Source organism: Danio rerio, chromosome 7 (assembly GCF_052040795.2).
Source record: "Danio rerio strain M-AB ecotype USA chromosome 7, GRCz13ab, whole genome shotgun sequence".
Lineage (NCBI taxonomy): Eukaryota > Metazoa > Chordata > Actinopteri > Cypriniformes > Danionidae > Danio > Danio rerio.
In genome coordinates this window covers 67393519-67414925 of record NC_141027.1, presented here as the reverse complement: position 1 = coordinate 67414925, position 21407 = coordinate 67393519, and the positions used below count along the sequence as shown (strand labels likewise).

At 34.6% G+C, this 21407-nt stretch overlaps 1 protein-coding gene across 6 annotated transcripts in view; it reads left to right on the top strand.

Annotated features, from left to right (window-relative positions):
* The window catches only part of arap2 (ArfGAP with RhoGAP domain, ankyrin repeat and PH domain 2), a 215979-nt gene that overhangs the window by 33632 nt on the left and 160940 nt on the right, over nt 1–21407 (top strand). For all 6 annotated transcript variants that reach the window (XM_087262102.1, XM_087262107.1, XM_087262103.1 and 3 more), the window contains 3 exons: nt 7603–7679; nt 11049–11125; nt 15071–15132. In XM_087262102.1, the coding sequence (XP_087118228.1) occupies nt 7603–7679; nt 11049–11125; nt 15071–15132 (216 nt within the window). The remainder of the gene's footprint in view (nt 1–7602; nt 7680–11048; nt 11126–15070; nt 15133–21407) is intronic.

Genomic DNA, 21407 nt, shown 5'->3' with positions numbered 1-21407 from the left:
GTCAGTCAGTGCCTACGTATAGTATGTGTATGCTGTGTTATGGTCTAAAACAATTCCAGCTTCATTCTGTTTCCAGTTTAGAGAAATTTGGTGGATCGGCATTAATTAAAATAGTTGGATCCTTGAAAGTGGAAAAAATCGGACATTGTGATAATAAGATTTTTTGCTTTTTATAGAGATATGACTATAATTTTTCCAGATAACTTGAACAGCTTGGAAACAATTTATTCATTTAGATCAGGGCTTCTCCCTCTCGGTCCTGGAGGTCTGGTTTCCTGCAGATTTGAACTCCAAACAGACACACCTGGGCTAGCTAATCAAACTCTTAAGCCATGGTCACACTGGACTTTTCTCCCCATAGACTTCCATTCATATGCAAGTGAATGCGTCAGATCAGAAAGACAAGCTTGTGCGACAAGTTTTACAGTTTGCTGCATCGCAAAGTTCAAGCTTGGTGAACTCGGACATGAGAAATCGTATCACTTGACCATGTGAGACTAATTGAGGATCAAAACATGACCTTTCTGGACAGAAATTCTAAACATTGACCAATCGCTTGCTTTTTTAAATGACTAATCATCTTGTTTAATACCGCCACGTCACACTAGAGTTTGTGTGTATGAAATTCTGTAGTAGGGTACTGCAAAAAGGGGTGGGATTAAACAAGAAAATTTTTAAAGAAATTTTAAAAGAAATTTGAAAAAGGCGAGCGATTGGTCCATGTTTTAAATTTATGTCTCGGTAGGTCATGTTTTGATTCTCGATTTGTTTCACACAGTCAAGTGAAATGTTTTCGCAGGTCAGAGTTCACCAAGCTTGAACTTTCCAACGCAGCAAACTGCGAAACTTGCTGCACGACCTTGAGTTTCTGGTCTGACGCATTTGTGCGTGTATGAATGGAACTCTATGGGGAGAAAAGAAACAGCAGTTGTGGAGCAAGTTGGAGCTACAATCTGCAGGACACCAGATCTCTAGGACCGAGTTTTAGAACCCCTGATTTAGATCAATTAGAAGGCTTTTTTTAGTTGAGTGAATCATGCATAAAATATAATAAACTAATTAGAATCATAGATAAATGCAATGAAGCATTGAAAAAAATTGAGTCCGGAGAGTCAAAACGTGTTTATGTAGATCAGGGATTCTTAATCTCGGTGCTGGAGATCTGGGGCCTCATGTATCAACGCTGCGTACGCACAAAAACTTTGCGTACGCCAGGTTTCACGCTCAGAATCGCTCACGTTTGGATTTACTAACAATGAACTGAACGTGGGAATGTGCGCAGCTTCACGGCAGCTTTCTGGCAGGCGTACGCACATTTTTTGTGCGTGTCTGTTTTATTTCCATTGGCGACTCCTAGAGGCAGTTGTGTTAAATTCTTCTCTACAAAGTGTCTGATCCTTGCAATGGCGTCTGTATGAGACGGGTTCATATAGTAGGTATGTAAGATTTCCATACCATACAGTTGACCAGCCAAACATTAAAACGCAATTTGCAGCGGTCGCCTGTTTTCCCAATGTAATCTGAGCTATCTACTGCACGCACATTGCTATAAAGACACTATGTGAAGATAAATTTGCATGCGTGAATCAGAAACATTTCCATTCAATAAATGTGCAAATAAAATATGATGCACAAACTTATTGATGATTCCTACTTGTCTTTCTCGTGATAAATAGTGGGCAAAATTTGATATGTAGCGGGGAAAAAAAAGAAGAAGGAATTCATCAGACGCTGGATTCGAGCCGAGTTTATGCTCGAACGTGTCAGTACATGATCATATGCTTCTTATGAGGTGCGCCACTGAGACTGCGAAGGGTACTGCAACATTTTACAGATATAAACCACACTATTTCTTTTTTAAATGCACTCAGTGCGATGTTCAGACCCAACTGTGTTAACCGTATCAGCTAAACTGTCCCACTATATTTTTTTTCTTTTGTTGTTAATTCCGCCGAACAAACTAGCAAATAACACCGCTTTTCTCCGGTCTACCTCCGAAAGCAGCACCTCCAATTCACATTCTGTTCAAAGTTTCTCTTTTTGCTTGCTTTTGCCATTGCTTTTTCGTTGGGTTTTGACATTAGCATAGTCATTAGCATATTCATACGGGGGAGGAGGCAGGGAGGGGTTTTGTGCTCGTGCATGTTGCGCTCAGTTTCACGTTCATTCAGATGTACAAAAGAATATGCGTGAGATTCGGCGTACGCAGTGTTTCATACATCTGAATTTTTTTCTGCGTACGCACATTTACAGCTTTGTGCGTACGCTATGTTTTAGTAAGATTTCCACGCAAGTCTTCGTACATGAGGCCCCTGGTGTCATGCAGATTTAAGCTCCAACCCCAATCAGACACACCCGGGCTAGCTAAACAAGCACTTACTAGGCTTTCTAGAAAGATCCTTGTAGGTGTGTTGAGGCTAGTTGGAGCTAAAATCTGCAGAACACCGAACCTCTAGGACAGAGTTTGAGAACCCCTGATTTAGATCAGTAAGAAGGTTTTTTTTAGGTGAGTGAATCATGCATAAAACATAATGAACTAATTACAATCATAGATAAATGCAATTAAGCAATGATAAAAGTAGAGTCCGAGGAGTCAAAACGTGTGTAGGTAGAGAAATTGAATAATTCATTCTAAAATAACCCAAATAATTAAATATTACAAATTCAAATTAATCTGTGTTAAAGTTACAAAAGGTACACTTACTTGTGTCTGAATGAGTATAAATTCCCTTGATTTGCACATATATAGGGCCCTGTCATACACCCGGCGCAATGCGGCGCAAGGCACGACGCAATAGTTGTTTGCTAGTTTCAGCTTGGCACAAGAGTCGTTTTGACGTTTGCAGCATGCTGCTTAAATAGCTAATGCATTTGCGCTCATGTGCGCCCACAGGCGTTCTGGTCTAAAAAAGAAGGCTTATTGAAGCGCATTGCTGGCGCGTTGCTATTTTGAGGAACTTAAATAGAAGGTTCAAATAGATCATATCAAAGCTGGTCTTATGTCCAGCGCAGAGCGCGTTAGTTGTGCGCCGTGCTTACACATTGCTTAATACAGACAGGGTGTACAGCAATATTTCCAAATGACAAATAATTAAAATATTTAGGATATATATAGGATATAATAAGGATATATAGCCTATAGGATTTAAATATAAAGGATTAAAATATTACAAAACATATTATTTTCTAGTCTACATAAATATAAAAGCAAACTTTCATGCCTTCTTTATCTCAGGGGGCTTTTTCAATTTATTCATAACAATTTGCTTTTGTATAGTGTTAATTTTATTAGCAGTGTAATGTATTATATGCCAATGTATATTTGTTTTATTAAAAACAAGCTTAGATTTGCCCACCTGCCAGGTTTTAGACCATATGGGGCACAGCATGTGTATTTGAATATAACTCCGTTGTTTGAGCACACTTCATTATTATTGTTAATTTATTCATTTGCTGGAAATTGGAACTGAATTTAGAAATAGTTTTATAACAAATATTTCCGCTTAACAAACAAAATTAATTATTTATAGGCTAATTGATGTCTTTGCGTACAAGGTTTCCCTATTCACGAGATGGGAAGTGAAAGTAGATAATGAGAAGGCCTTATCTCTCATTCTCGCGCTGCAGATGATCTGTTTAACTGTTTTCTTGCTAGTGAAATGCTCAGTTTTTCCACTTACAAAGTCGCCATGTAAATAAAATTGTGCTATGGCGCAACGCAACTGACTCTTAAAGGGAATGGGAGATGAGACACTGATTGGTTTATTCTCAAAACACACCTATAACTCATTAAGAAAATAAGCTCAACCCTATGCGCCGCAGAGCAAAGCGGATTTTTTCTTCCCTTAATTAGCAGAAGTGTTCCGACACACCCTAATTGCTTTTGCTCTCTGCACTTTGCACTTTGCGCATAGATCGTCAAAATAGAGCCCACAGTGTCAAAACCATGTGTTTTTCAGATACAGAATTACATTAGAAATTATATGGTATAATATTTATGAAAATATTTGTTTTTCAAATATATGTAACATATTTTCCATAAAAGTCTAATAATTTAATTTAATATTAGTTATTATCAGGCGACGCAGTGGCGCAGTAGGTAGTGCTGTTGCCTCACAGCAAGAAGGTCACTGGTTCGAGCCCTGGCAGGCTACCTCCATCATTAGAGTTTCTGTGTGGAGTTTGCATATTCTCCCTGTGTTCGCGTGGGTTTCCTCCGGGTGCTCCGGTTTACCCCATTGTCCAAAGACATGTGGTACAGGTGAATTTGGTTGGCTAAATTGTCCATAGTGTATGAGTGTGATTAAGTGTGCGGTTGTTTCCCAGAGATGGGTTGCGAGTGGAAGGGCATCTGCTGCGTAAAAAAAAAAAACATGCTGGATAAGTTGGTAGTTCATTCCACTGTGGCGACCCTGGATTAATAAAGGGACTAAGCCGACAAGAAAATGAATGAATGAATGAGTTATTATTCCTGGTGGGGTAACTCGGACCCTAGGCCTGCATGCAATGAATAAATTGCATTATAAACATCAATCAAACAGTAAATTACAATCAATACAAACAAAGAGAGGAAGAAAAAAGAAGTCATTGTATCTGTACACAGGCAGACTGTATTCTATAAAATTAACAAAATCGTTGATCTTTATTAAAAAAAAAAAAAAAAAAAAAAAAAAAGTTTTACAGCCCGCTGTTGTTAAAAAAGCCAGATTTTAAAAAGTGGCATCAGGTCAAATTTACATTTTTATCCCATTATTTTTTGGCTGCTTATTTTTTATCTTTGAACTTTTTTTTGTGGACACTGAGATAGCGATAATTAGTTTTATTCACAATGAACAAAGAAGGCGTTTTATGGATGGCAAACAGGTTTTAGAGGGACTAAATGGCATGAGTGATGGGTTTGGAACACGTTCAGCTGTCACTTAATCAGGTCTCCCATAAACATTATTGCTTAAGGAAACAAATTTGGCAAAACTCATGACTACTAAGTGACAGTGGTCAACATACCCTCACACTGTGAATTATAGGCACACTGTCGACAATCTTCTAGCACTTCCTTTATTTTTCACTTCCAATCAGACAATTTATGCTATTAATTAAAACAAAATTATAAAAAAATAAAAAGCAATGAAAAAAACATCTTAATGGCATAGTTCATTAAAAAATTAAACTTCTGCAATTGTTTACTCAGCCTTTACTTGTTCTAAATCAATTTGAGAAAAAAAGACATAAATGGAAGAATGTAGGAAACTTGTAACTATTGCCTTCCATAGTAGGAAAAACAAATACTATGTAAGTCAGTGGTTACAGGTTTCCAACATTCTTTGGTATGTCTCCTTTGTGTTCAACACAACAGACGTCTCGAACTGTTTTTGAAGAAGTAATGGGTTAAAAATGACACATTTTTGACACATTTGAGAAAATTTGACAGTTATTTAGTAGTATACACTGTGCGCTATTTAAAAAAGCATTAATGAACATTTAAGGTGCTGTATGTAGTTTTTTTGACTTTTCTAAAGCATAAAAATACCATATGTTTGCATATATATAAAAAAAAAACATGCCAAGTGAACATTCTTTGTTTAATCTATAAAAAAAAAATATAAAAAATTAGGTCAGAAATTCAGAAAAATGTGCAATACGTGCCGGAATATCTGTCTTTGTTTTGGCCATTTAATCCGCTCAATGCCAGTTCAGCCAATTATATTTCAACACCCCAGGTTGCCTTGGTGGAAAACAGAATATTTCATTTATTCAGTCAGGAAGGCTCTTGAATTGTGCATCTGCAACCGAAATGTGACCTCCGGTGGAAAGTAGCAGACTCCACAATGAGACGCAGATTCAGAGTTTCATCTGAGGTGGTTATTAATTAGCAAATAATATAAATATAATGAGTATAAACATTAGGTGAGTAGGTTACACTGGAATCTCATGTCCTTACAACACACTATCGCTGCGTCCGAAACGCATAGTTCCATATTGTACAGTATGCTAAAATCAGAATGCGAGCAGAGTAGTATGTCCAAAAATCTGTATGAGAGAAGTACCTGGATGACTTACTACTTCCGGCGAGATTCTGAAGTGCGCATCCCTTGCATGCTGCACTATCCCATGATGCCCTGCGAGAGAATTCATGAATGGGAGTGAAGCGACACAACTGACGCAGGTTGGCGGATGTCAAAATGGCGGATGTAGCAAAACTGACAAAATGGCGGATGTAGCACATCTGAATTCCATTTATACTGCTTACATACATACTGTATAGAACATACTTTTCAGCCAAATAATATTTTAAAATTCAAATGCAGTACCTACTGAGCAGTAGGCAGTTTCGGACGCAGCCTTTGTGACGAGATTTGCAGTGACACGTAATTTGGCTGTTTTGTGATGCTTTGCGCCGGATAACCAGAGAAAAAAAAGAGCTTTGAGACAATTTCTAGATCATTTCAGACTCAAACATTTATAGTCAGCCTCCTTCAGCGTCACTAGAATTACAGTTAGAATTAGAATTAAGCTGTGTTGTCAATCTGGCAACTTGCGCTTGCGTGTATTTTGAAACAGGTGTTCAATACCTAGTTCAACCACTGATTGTCAAACTTACATGCACTTTTAATAACAAAAATAAAAATTGTTTTATGTTTGTTAATGTTGATATGATGTAATTAATTTAATTGATAAATAATAAATTAAATGAAAATGAAAATAATACAAATTTTTATTAATAAATCATTTTGTTTTATATCGGTAAATATATAATATGGTGTCCTCTGGGTCTTAAAAAGTATTAAAAGTTGATAAATCAATGTAGACAAATTGAAGGCCCTTAAAAAGTATTAAAAATCTTAAAGGCTATTTTGCAAGGTATTCAATTTAATATAATTTTTGATTATGCAATGCATGGTTGTATGCTAAAGTTTGCCTAAATTAATTCTGCGAATATCAGGATACTGTGTAGTTTGTAAAATCAATAATATCTTACTAGATTTGACATCTTGCTGCTTTGTTTACTGCAGTAACCAAGGCAACACCATTATTTCTGCAGTTCTATAGGTGCCAACCTGCTGAATTAGCTAGATTTAATAGATTTTTATTCAGTATATGAACAATGTTTTAGCTTTGAACTAGTTTCTTACATTAATATTTAGTAAATCAACTGTAGGTTAAAATCTCACTAGTGTTTCTGGTTGAAAAGTGGTTATAAGATCTTAAAATGTATGGAAAGTGTCTTAAAAAACTCTTAAAAGGTGTTGAATTTCACTCTCTGATTCATGTATACACACCTGTATAAATTGGTTTTGGTAGAAAAAGAATGTCATACAGAAATTATGCAACAAGAGTAAAAATATATTAATTTTCTTGTTGTTTTCAGGGTAAATAAGACTGCTGGATGATGCTGGTAAATTTATTATTTAAGGAGAGTTCACATTAGCAAAGTAACCATAAAACGGTAGTATTTTACCAAAGATTGTGTATTTATCACTGATCAGTGCATTGGCCTACTCTAGAGTCTTTATTAAACTCTTACACAAAAGTACTGTAAAATGCTGTGCAATTTCTGTCCATTCATTCAGATGTTCTAGTTTATTTTTAAAACCTTGTATGCAGGAATGTTGCTGGAAACAACAACACTGACCATCTCACAAGATCTGAGGGACTAATCTTACCCCCAAGCCATCAAAAAGGTATGCTATGTTTTTTAGTCTTAGTGGTTTGTACTCTGGGTACTAAACAAAGTCAGTTCTGCTGTCTTTCTATCGAATTTACTCTTATCTCCTCTTGTATGCATGTAATGTAGAGAAGCTTAGTTTGGCAAACTTACAGCAACCATGTGCGTGTGCGTACACGTCTTTAAAACTGCCTTTGGCTTTGAAATGCTCCATTGTGTTCCTGTTCTGAACGCGTTGCTGTGTTTGTAATTGCAGCAGGAAAGTGCTTTTAATGTCTTAGAGGAATAGTTTGGATATTGTTTACTAGAGTCAGAAACAGGCTCGGCTGTAAAAGTGGTTAATAATGACTACATAGATCCACAACTTAATTCTCTTCACTATCTCTAGAAGCAATAGAAAGGTAGTTTAAGTTTTAGAGGAAAAGTTTTAAGCATTCCACATAAGAAAGCACAGCGTGGGAATTGGATTGTGACAAGGAAGAACTTGATCAGAGTATACGCTTGAAAAAATCAACGTTTAATCAACTTTTTTTAATGATATTTTGATATCTTCATAAGGATTGCAGAATAGAAGGGGTAAAATCACTGATATCTTTTTTCTTTTGTTTTTTTTTTTTACAAAGAGGGCTCGGTGATCTCATTTTATGATTCATGTCATCTCATATCCTGATAACAATATTGATATATTACTGTTTTTATAAAACTGATAAATTAGTATATGTTGATAATATGTAAAGGAATATATATATATATATATATATTTTTTTTTTACATTTTAAAACATATACTTAGGCGGCACAGTGGGTCAGGAGTTAGCACTGTTGCCCTACAGGGAGAGAGCACTGGTTCGAGCTCCAGCTGGGCCAGTTGGACTTTCTGTGTGAAGTTTGCCCCCAAAGTCCAAAGACATGCACTGTAAATGAACTGCATAAACAAAATGAGTGTGAATGAGAGTGTATGGGAGTTTCCTAGTACTTGGTTGCAGCTGGAAGGTCATCCACTGCATAAAACACATGCTGAATAAGTTAGTGGTCCATTTTGCTGTGGCGACCCCTAAAAAATAACAGACTAAGCTGAAGGAAAATAAATTAATAAATGTATAAATGAAGTATATACTCATAAATTTACTCATATTTCTCACTTTGTTTAGAACTTTAGGACAAATTTTTTACTAAAAATAAAGAAATTAAAAATAAAAATGAATAAAATATACAACACTTTTTAAAAATAAATGATAACCACTAAAACAACCTAAAATCGCTTATAAAATGAAGATTTTAGATGAAAAAACTCATGAGTTTCATATGAAATTTGTTATAAAATGAGTATTTTTCTCAGATTTCTGTCTGTATGTTTAGTAATTTTGTGTTTATGCTACATGGTTCGTATTTATGAGTAAACTGTAAAAGATTTAATGATGACACATTTTAATAGGTTTACCAGGTTTCAACATTTTTTTTTTCTTTTTTACAAAGTGTAGCTTAATATTTTTAGTAGCTATAATTTTAGATTGATTGATGTAAGTAAACTATAAAAGTAAATTTGGTTTACAGGGTAGGTTTTTTTCATTGTATTTAAAATTAAATGATGAAACATAAACATAGAAGCTGATAAAAACGGTTATTCTAGAATAACATTTTAGATGCCACTTAGAGGTTTTTGCATCTAAACTCTACAAATGCAAAAAGTAAACATTGTTCATTTAAGATATAACAAATTTGTTAAAATGCTGTTATTCATGTTTCTGTCTGCATCCCCTTTAACAGTGTTTAATATTGTGCTCATATAAATCATGAAAATGTATAAATGTAAACAGATTATCTTATGACACCATTTACATCTATACTATATATAGTGGGGCAAATAAGTATTCAACAAGTCATCATTTTTCTCAGAAAACATTTCTAAAAGTGCTGTTGACTTGAAATCTTCACTAGATGTTGATACCAATCAAAAGCAATGCATATATGCAATGAAAACAAAACTAATTAGTTTACAAATTAAGTTATGCTTTAAAAAAGTAAATGACCACATCAACAAATGAAGGGAGGTGAAAGCCCAGACTTCAGCTGAAATCTCTCAGTAGTTATTTAGCAACCCTCTGCCCTTCATCATTGTAAATTAATATCAGCTGCTTCAGTCTACATTAGCAGGATGATGAGGTGAAACCATGGTGGACATTTTAGCAAGACAATGATCCAAAACACAACCAAGGAAACTCTTAAATGCTTTCAGAGAAAGTAAATCAAGCTATGGAATGGCCCAGCCAATCACCTAACTTGAATCTAACAGAAAATACAAAATGCATCAGATTTGATCTACAAAAAAAGATTAGATTTGATAGACAAGATCCACAGAACCATTAAGATTTTTACACTGTTAAAGTCTGTGAAAAAAAACACACCTGAGTGATGAATGTGACTTCATTGTCCATGTAAGAGGAGTCTTTAAGCTGCCATCACCAAGAAAGCATTTCGTATAAAGCATTAAATATTTCAGTAGTTCAGCACTTTCACCTTGTCATTTCATTGTTACACACAATTTTTTTAAAGAATTTTGTTTTGTTTTGTTACATTTTTATGTTTGTAATGTTTGGGTTTTTACCAAAATCTGATTTAATCTCATTTCAATGGGTCATTTGTAAATATTATTTCAAGGAAAAAAAAAAAACCTTAACCTGTTGAATACTTATTTCCCCCACTGTATATCATCATATTGTGTTGCCCTATTTACAAAATGCTTTATTCACACAATTCTACTGTAGCAGATGGATAAAACAGCGCAGAGCCTGACTGAGAAAAAGAGAGCGAGCGTATCATCTGTAGTTAGAAGGTCAACTCTTGATAATGATAAACGATGACAGTGATCTGAAATGACACCTCTGCTGCTGGGTTAAGATGTGATACAATACAGTACAGTTCTATCATAGATAACACAGCGGCGTTTAGATCAAACACCCTACTGTAGGATCTTAAATAGTGGGAGGCCTATCTATTATCTATATATCTGTTCATGTGTGTGCGTTTGTGTGTGTGTGTGTGTGTGTGTGTGTGTGTGTGTGTGTGTGTGTGTGTGTGTGTGTGTGTCCATCCGTGGGGAACAGTCTGGGATTCATGCTGCCCCTTACTGTCTCCACAGAGATATGCTGGTCATTTGTCACCTTGACAACCAGTCACCCAAGCTGGTCCCTCTTTGGTACATTTTCCAAGCTGGCTGCTCTAAAGGACAATGTGTGGGATCTCATTTTATGCTTGTTCTTTTCTCTCTCTCTCTGCTCGTTCTTTCTTTGTCTTACTCATTCTCCTTTGCCCTCCTCCTACACTCCATCCAGCAAAACCACAACCTGCTTTGTCATAATGATTTATTCCTGTTGTGTTAATTACAGCATCACTGGAAAGGACATTGTCCCCCATTTCCCCATATGGAGAACTTTTTCTTTTCAATTCAGCAGAAAATGTACTGGTGAGTGTAAAAAAACCTGCCTGGGTTGATTTATTTTTATTTTTTTTGGTGTGTGCAAAAATGAACAGCATTTGTTAACTACTAAAGGAAAAAATCTAAATCTCGGTAAATTAAACATTTTAACTCAATTTCGATCAATGAAAGATTATTTTATTTATTTATTATATATTTTTGCCCTCATATTTTACTGACATATGTTCACATATTAAAATATTAAAATGAAAAAAAAAATTCAAATAATTGAAGGAAACACACACTATCCACTATCTATGATTATTTATTGAACATTAATGTTGAACAACTGAATTAAAACACACACTAATAGTCACTTATTTCTATATATAAGTGAAGTGCATTTATGAAGTTGTAGTCCATTAACTGGCAGATTTGTAGTCCTATGTGTGAGTGAGTGTTTACCAGCGACCTCTGGTGGTTTTATCGCTGGTGATCGTGACACTTACTGTACCAAAGTCTTTTTAAGGCAAGTCATTTCGCTCGGCAGCCATCTTTAAAACACCTCTCGGGCAGTATGCATTTTGTCTGAATGAGGAAACATCAAATTCTCCAAAACTGTTTTCAAGCTTACAATTACATTACATATTTGGAATCACCAATAAAATTAAACAACAGCTGTTTCATAAGTTTCGTTTCTAAACGTTTGAATCAAACACAATCAGGTTCAAACTCATTTTTCGGTTGCCCGAGCTAATGCGCACTCAAATGGAACGAGATCACGACACCAACCTCATTTAGCCATTCTACACATTATCTTCCTCTGGATAATGCTTCACCTAAATGTGTTGACAACAGTCTTCAGTTTAAGCTCCCTGTTCCTGCAAAGTTGCACATGAACTGATGCTATATAATCTATATAAAAATAAGATTATTGTTGTATGCAAGATTGACTCCAGATTTCAAATGTTTGATATACATCATTGGGGGAAACCTAGGACCACTTGCTGAGGTTTTGGGCTAAATGAAATAGTTAAAAACATATAAATAGTAAAATAGTAAAAAAAAAAAAAAAAAAAAAAAAATATATATATATATATATATATATATATATATATATATATATATATATATATATATATATATATATATATATATATATATATATATTTAGCTTTTTTGGTAAGCGATGATTTTCAAAATTCATTATATCATCAGAAACCACTGCTATTCATTTTAATTATATTTATTTTTTGATTCACAAACTGTTAGTAACCGTTGACTTATTAATAAATAAAGGCCAAGTTGTTTCAGTTAAAAATCATGTTTAAAAGGATAGTTCACTTAAAATTGACTTTTTATTTTCTCACTCTTGACTTGTTTCAAAACTTCAAATTCAAAAGATTCTTTACTCTGTTGAAAACAAAAAGAAGATATTTTGTAGAAAGCTGGAAACCTGTAACCACTGATTGCCAAAATATTTGTTTTTCCTACTACACTACCTGACAAAAGTCTTGTCGTAAGTCTCAGTTGTAAGAGCAACAAAAAATAACTAGAACCTAAAGTTCATTGATAAACTTTGATGTTGGCTTGAGAAAGTCAAACGTTTATGGCATTGTTAGGTGGTTGCTAAGCAGTTGCTAAATGGCAATGCTCATGTACATGTTTGATCAAAAGCTAATACTTAGTAGGCATTTCTAGCATATGTTATTGCATTTAAATAATCATTCATAGCATGTAGCTAATCGTTATTAGCACTTGGCTTCCATTATCATTGTTACCATGCAGAGTACACAGGAAGTCCCATTTGCTAGCACAAGTCAAACAAGCCAATGCCCAGGTCCCTACGATGTTCTGATGTAGAGATACTGCTATTTTTAAATAGTTGCTAGGTTATACTTTTTTATTGCTATGGGGACATTTGACAGGTTAGTGATGATACATCAAAGCTTCTTGGCAATATGAGTGATCTAAATCAACCCCGATATTTCTATGACAGTCTTTATGAGTGTCAAAAACTGGATTTAAACATTATGTATTCCTGGTGTTGGGTTGCGGCTGGAAGGGCATTCGGTGTGTAAAACAAATGCTGGATAAGTTGGCCGTTCATTCCGTTGTGGCGACCCCTGATTAATAAAGGGACTAAGGGAATGAACATTATGTAAAAATGACTTGCTGTATTTTTTTGAAAATACAATGCTTAATAAGTGTGAAGGTGATACATGCAAAAATGGCTTGCCATATCAGTAAAAAATATGGAGTTTAAGTCAAAAATGGCTTGCCATATTTTGAGAAAAATAATGCTTAAAAATTATTTATTGGAAAATTATAAGTCTGATAAACCTTAAAGATATAGCAACAAAATCTACCGCATCTTAATACAGCTTTTGGCCAAATTTGGGGCTTGTATAATTTTTTTATATGCCCGGATTATAAAAATTTAATATTTAACAATTTTTATTAAAAATAAATTATAAGTCTTATAGGCATGAGGAGATATAGCAACAATCTTGAATGCAGAAGGCACATTTTGACCACATTTGGGCCTTGTGGCATGAACGGCCTAGGAGGAGATACGTTTGTTTTCAAGGACAGAGTAGTATAACAGTATGTTGGCTTTCTCAAGCCAACATAACTTGACTTCTAGTTAATCGTTTGTAGTGGCAGAAGGTAGATTTTTCTAATGAATCATCTGTTGAACTGCATCCCAATCATCACAAATACTGCAAAAGACCTACTGGAACCCGCATGAGCCCAATATTCTTTGAAATCAGTCAAGTTTAGTGAAGAGAAAAATCATGGTTTGGGGTTACATTCAGTATGGGAGCGTGCAAAAGATCTGCAGAGTGGATAGCAACATCAACAGCCTGAGGTGTCAAGACATTTGTGCTCCCCATTACATTACAAACCACAGGAGAGGGCAAATTCTTCAGCAGGATAGCGCTCCTTCTCATACTTCAGCCTCCACATCAAAGTTCCTGAAAGCAAAGAAAGTCAAGGTGCTCCAGGTTTGGCCAGCCCAGTCACCAACCATGAACATTATTGAGCATGTCTGGGGGATTGAGATGAAGAACCTTGATAAACTCTGGGAGTCCTGCAAAAACCCTTTCTTTGCCATCCCAGTTGACTTTATTAATACAGTAAGGGATTTGAGGCATTGCAGAGATGTATGGATGATGTCCTCCAAGCTCATGGGAGTCGCAAAATATTCATTCTTTTTCCACTGCACCATGACTTTATATTCTATACTTAACATTATTTCTGTGAAGTGACAAGATCTTTGTCTAAGCAAAGTCAGCCCTTGCTGTCCTAATTAAATCATTAAAAATCAAGTCATGATCATATTTTATTTTGGTACAGTAAGTGCAATCTAGAGCACTTTGTCTTTTTGTTCCTAAAACTTGGATAGGCAACAAGACTTTTGTCAGGTAGTGTATTGAAGTCAATGGTTACAGGTTTTTATCTTTTTTTCAAAATATTTTTGTTGTGTTCCATAGAAGAAACTCAAAAGTTTTATAACCGCTTGAGTAAGAGTAAACAATGAGTAAATTTAAAATTTTGCGTGAACTATCCTTTTAATTATACACTGAAGAGAAAACACCTTAATAGCCTGATTGTTCTAAGTTAATAGCAAATTATTATTTACCCCTTAAAATTAGAATTGGTCTACTCCAAAATATGCGAGTATATTATAAATATAAATATTGCAAAAATATTGCCACAAAGCATGTAATTCCGCTTTTATTGATAAATTACAAATGTGTAGCATTATCGTATTATTTAAAAGTTTTCTTTGTACCTTGTGAAAGCTTAGCAAACCAACAAGTTACTAAAAAAACTCATTTTTTGGTCTGCAGGTCTGAAAAAGCCTTTTGACAATAATTCATGATGATGAATGTGTTTGAACACAAAGCTTAAATTAAAAAAGGCTCATACAATAGAAGTGTCTATCATTGTTTTGTCTCATCCTGCTTTTATTTTTTATTTTTTCAGGATTTGAGCAAAGATGAAATGTCCAATCAGGTAAAAGAGACCCTGGAACAACAGAAGCTGAGGTAAACTCTGTGCTCTTTAGTTTAGATCTCAATTCCAAAAGAGTAAGAATTTATATGAAATCTTTGGATTTTTGGATTTATATTTTTCTTAGAGCACGGTTTGCAGGATTTTCATATGGGTCATTGTGACACTCAAAGGATTTCTATGGATGATGTTGTAAATTGCAAAATATGATATGGTTTCTGTAATTGCTTCACTGTGTTTGTGTAATGACCATGGCTGTAGCCAGGGTTTCAACATTAGTGAAGTCTGTGGTGAGGTTAAGAATTGTGCTATGAATACACATATATATATTGGGAATTAATATATATATAAGTTGGATTCAGAATCATTAGCTCCCCTTAAATATATATATAAATTTTTAAATATTTCTCAAATTATGTTTAGCAGAGCAAGAAAATTTTAACAGTATGTCTGATAATATTTTTTTCTTCTGGAGAAAGTCTTATTTGTTTTATTTCAGCTAGAATTTAAACAGTTTATATTTTTTTAAAACCCATTTTAAGGTCACAATTATTGGCCCCTTTGAGCTATTTTTTTCCTGATAGTCTACAACAGTGGTTCCCAACCTTTTTCTTTGGGGCCCCCCCATGAACATATACAAACACCATATAAACACACCCCCCACCATATAAACACACACGCACGCACACGCATATGTACTGTGTATATATATATATATATATATATATATATATATATATATATATATATATATATATATATATGTGTGTGTGTGTGTGTGTGTGTGTGTGTGTGTGTGTGTGTGTGTGTGTGTTTGTGTAATATTAATATATAGTAATATGTATAGAAAATATTAATTAATCAGTTTTAACTTGTCTTGGCCTTCAATAAAACCAAAATTTAGGTAGGCTTTGTCATACTGTCTAATCTTTTTCTTCGCCTCTGAAGAATCACTGCATTTACGTTTGTCTGCCATTTTTGTTTTGATTTTGCCTTTACGACACGTTGACAAGCAGATTGCGCGAGTGAGCAAAATTTAAATAATTATTTAAAGTTATTTATTTTAATTATTTTCACTATTATGTTAAAAATTTTAAGCATGTGTTTAGATTTTTTTTTTTTGGTACTTAAAAATACATATATAATAGTAGGGCTGCTCGATTTTGGGAAAAATCATAATCACGATTATTTTGGTCATAATTGTAATCACGATTATTCAAAACCATTGCCAGTTAAAGTCAAAATTATTAGCGCTCCTGAGATTTTTTTTTTTTATATAAATATTTCCCAAATTATGTTTAACAGAGCAAGGAATTTTAACAGTATTTCCTATAATATTTTTCTTCTATTTGTTTTATTTTAGCTAGAATAAAGAAAGGTTTAAATATTTTGAAACCAATTTAAGGTCAATATTATTTGCCCCCTTAAGCAATATATATTTTTGATTGTCTGCAGAATAAACTACCGTTATAATGACTTGCCTTATTACTCTATTTAAGCCTTTGAACTGCACTTTAATATGAATGCTTGTATTTTGAAAAATATCTAGTAAAATATTATGTGCTGTCATTATAGCAAAGAAATCAGTAATTAGAAATGAGATATCAAAACTATTATGTTCAGAAATAAGTTAATAAAATATTCTTTCCATGAAACAGAAATTGGGCAGGAAAAGGTTTGTTAATATTCAAGAGGGCTAATAATTCTGACTTCAACTGTATACATACAGTTATTTTCCACCCTGCAAAGGAAAGAGAAATAAATACAATAGAATAAAAATATGAAACAAACTGTGCTTTAAGCATCTTCACTGTAAGAAAAACACTTTAGCTAACAGTTACAGCAGTCCTTCAGTCAAGAGCAGCGAGGGTTTTCTCGTTATGTTTGTTTAATAATGATAAAAACAGCCGGCAGAAGGATTATGGCGCGCTGTCTCTTTAATGGTTTCTCTTTCACGTCTTTTGATCCTCAACTCGTTTGTTTATTACACAAATGAGGGTTAATGTAAATAATCACTAAACACCGCGTTTTGACACCTATTTGACCATTAAAGCGCTCACGTTAAGATGACTTTAGATGTCTGCGCTCCTCTGCTCGTCTCAGTGTGTGAATGAGAGTGAATGCTGACCGGCTGCACGCTTCTGACTGCGTGATCGTGCTGCACACACACATAAGCTCTTTCGCGCTTTTAAGAGCAACACGTTTACAAATGGAACGTGGCAAAATATGATACAATAATCATTTCTCGATTAATGCTTTTTTATAATTGTTTGAAACCGAAATCTAAATCGGATTTTCGATTAATTGCAAAGCCCTTTATAATAGTGGAGCATTTTTATGCCTTTTTCTACCTCAATACTTATCCTCTCCCGCGCCCCCCCTGTGAACTCTGGCGCCCCCCTTAAGGGGGCGCGGACCCCAGGTTGGGAACCACTGGTCTACAAAACAAACCATCGTTATGCAATAACTTGCCTAATTACCCTAACCTGCCTAGTTAACCTAATTAACCTAGTTAAGCCTTTAAATGTCACTTTAAGCTGCATAGAAGTGTCTAGTAAAATATTATTTATCAAGTAATAAATATCTGTAATAATATCTAGTAAAATATTATTTACCATCATCATAGCAAAGATAAAATAAATCAGTTATTAGAAATGAAAAACTATTAAAACTATTATGTTTAGAAATGTGTTGAAGAAATCTTCTCTCTGTTAAACAGAAAATGGGGAAAAAATAAACAGGGTGCTCATAAGTCTGACTTCAACTGTATATCAATTGTTTAATACTCCATACATGAATATATACAGTGTCAATTATAGTTTCATTATTAATAGCTCTGATGTAGAGAACTTCATTTAGTGCTCTTATGCTCTTAGAGATTTTAGCATGACTGTGTTAAAATTTAACAAGTTTGTTGCATATATATATATTTTGATTATCTAGCCTACTTGTTCTCTTCATTAGTGTTATATGTTACAGTTATTGACAGCATTGATAAAGATAACAAGTCCAAAGAATAATATTTAAATTTTAGTTTTGCCTTTGCCTTCATTATAACTGAATTATTATTTATCACTTATTAATTACTGTTATTACTTTAGATATTTTGTTATGTCAATAAGATACAGATATTACTTACCCTAAACTGTAACTTACCACTTAAATGAATTAAGTCCAAAGATGCTTTCGGTAGCATTTGCCAACATGATGGCTCTCTCTCAAGGCTTGTTCACTCCCCCATGGTCTCGCAGCAATCTTTTACTACAGACACTAAACTCTCTTGCAAACTGTCCAAACCAGGGGTGTCCAAACTCAGTCCTGGAGGGCCATTTACCCGGAGAGTTTAGCTCCAACTCTAATCAAGCACACCTGAACCAGCTAATCAATCACTTACTAGATATACTAGAAATGTCCTGACAGGTGTGTTGAGGCAAGTTAGAGCTAAAATATGCAGGACACCGGCCTCTTTAGGTCTGAGTTTGGAGATGCCTGCAGACACTATTATGAGTAGTTTTAAACCTCAGATTAATCCTTTAGAGACAAAAATATACATTTTTGAACATAAAAAATATACATCAGGCCTAATAGGCTTTTCAACAGCCTGACGCAAATCATAGGTTGATTGAGGCATATACTATTCATTCATAACAACAACAGTCCAAATCACAGACAAGCTGATACATGTGAATGTGGATGCAAGTCATTTGAAGATGATTTCAAGGTTATTTGAAGTTTGACTGGTTGAGCCTGTGTTATTCAGTAGTTATTACCTGGGAATAACATACCTGTAAAAAAATCCTGGTTGCCTTACATTTTTTAAGCTGAGTCCATTAAACTTATATTATGTTAAAATGACTGAAAATTAAGTTAGAAACATGATTAGCTTAGTTTAAGTTGCAATGAACTAAACACATACAGTGCATCAAGAAAATTTTGTTGTTGTAAAACTTCACATTTTACACGTTTTATGTTACAGCCTTATTCCAAAACGGATAAAATTCATTTATTTCCTCAAAATTCTACACGCAATACCCTATTAGGACATTGTGAAAAATATTTTTTTGAAGGTGTTGCAAATTTCTTAAAAGTCATTGTCCTGCTGGAAGATAAACCATCTCCCCAGATTGAGGTCAACAGCACTCTGAAGCAGGTTTTCATTCAGGATGTCTCTGTACATTGCTGCATTCATCTTTCCCTCTGTCCTGACTAGTCTTCCAGTTCCTGCTACTGAAAAACATCCCCACAGCATAATGCTGCCACCACCATGCTTCACTGTTGGGATGGTATTAGCCTGGTGATGAGCGGTGCCTGTTTTTTTTTTTTTTTTTTTTACAAACGTAACGCCTGGCATTCACTCCAAATAGTTAGTTTAGTCTCATCAGACCAGAAAATTTAGTTTCTTGTGGTCTGAGAGTCCTTCAGATTACTTTTGACAAATTCCAGGTGGGGAGTGGCTTCCGTCTGGCCACTCTACCATACAGGCCTGATTGGTGGAGTGTTGCACAGATGGTTGTCTTCTGCAAGGTTCTCCTCTCTTTACAGAAAAATGCTGGAGCTCAGACAGAGTGACCATCTGTGAACATCGGGTTATTGATCACCTCCCTGACTAAGGCCCTTCTCCCCCGATTACTCAGCTTAGACGGAAAGCCACCTGTCAATCCTGGGACCTTATTTAGACAGGTGTATGGTTTTTAAATCATTTCCAATCAACTGAATTTACCACAGGTGAACTCCAATGAAGCTGATGAAACATTTCAAGAATGATCAGTGGAAACAGAATGTACCTGAGATCAATTTAGAGCTTCACAGCAAAGGCTGTGAATACTTATGTACATATGATTTTTCTTTTTTTTTACATTGCCATTGAAGGCTATTGTGTGTAGAATTTTGAGGAAATAAATTAATTTAATCCATTTTGAAATAAGGCTGTAACATAAACAAATAAAAATGTGGAAAAAGGGAAGTGCTACTTTCCGGATGCACTGTATGCTGACAGAACTCATTGATCATATATTATTTTACACTGAAAATGACCAACTGACCAATTATTAACATGAACAATGAACTACTTTTATTACAGTATTTATTTTTTCATGTCAGTTAATAAACAAAAAAAATATTTATGTTAACGTTGCATTAACTATCGTTAACAAGAATAAATTTGGATTTTAATAATGTATTCGTAATTGCTGAACTATGATTACTAAATGCTGTACAAGCATTGTTCATACTTACGGCTCTATTTTGTCGGTCCATGCGCAAAACGGAAAGTGCAGGGCGCAAACACTTCATCAGAGTCTCATCTCCCATTCCGTTTAAGAGCCAGCTGCGGTGCACCATAAGCGCATTTGCTATTTACAGGACGTAAAGTATGTGGAAGTGGAAAAACTAAGCATTTCACAAGCAAACAGTTAACATTTTTTTTTTTTGACAGAAAACAGTTAAACAGAGCATGTACCGCGCAAGAATGAGAGATAATTGATTCGCTCTTGGATAGGGAAACCTTTACGCACAGACATCATTTAGCCTATAAATAATTACTTTCGTTTGTTAAGCGCAAATATTTGTTTCAAAACTATTTCTAAATTCAGTTCTAATTTCCAAAAAAACGAAAAAATTAACAATAATAATGAAGTGTGTTCAAAAACCTGAGTTATATCCTAAAACACATGCTGCGCCCCATATGGTCTAAAACCTGCAGGTGGGCAAATCTAAGCTTGTTTTTAATAAAACAAATATACATATGGATATACTGTAATAAATAATACTGCTAATAATAATAACATTATACAAAAGCAAATTGTTATGAATGAAAGAGCCTCCTGAGATGAAGGCAAAAAAATCATATGTATTTGCGTATTGCTCTACATCTTGTGTGTAGGCTATTAAGCAGTGTGTATGCATGGCACAACTCTACCCTGGAGTTTAGACCTGGTTTGTTTTGGTCTAATGAAAAATCTATTTTAGTTTCTCAAAATAGCAACGCGCCAGCAGTGCGCCTCAGAACGCCTTCCTCTTAAGACCAGAATGCCTATGGGCACACATATGAGCGCAAATGCATTTGCTGTTTAAAGAGCGTGGCGCAATGCCTCAAAATGACTCTTGCGCCAAGCTGAAACTAGCAAACAAGTATTGCGCCGCACCTTGCGCCACATTGCGCCGGTTGTATGATAGGGCCCCAAGTTCATCTTAGTAAATACATTAACTAACATTAACATATTAAACCTTATTGTAAAGTGTGACCAAAATGTGTACAGAAATGTTACCCAAACTTTTTTTTTAATTATAATTAGTGTCCAAACGAAGCTAT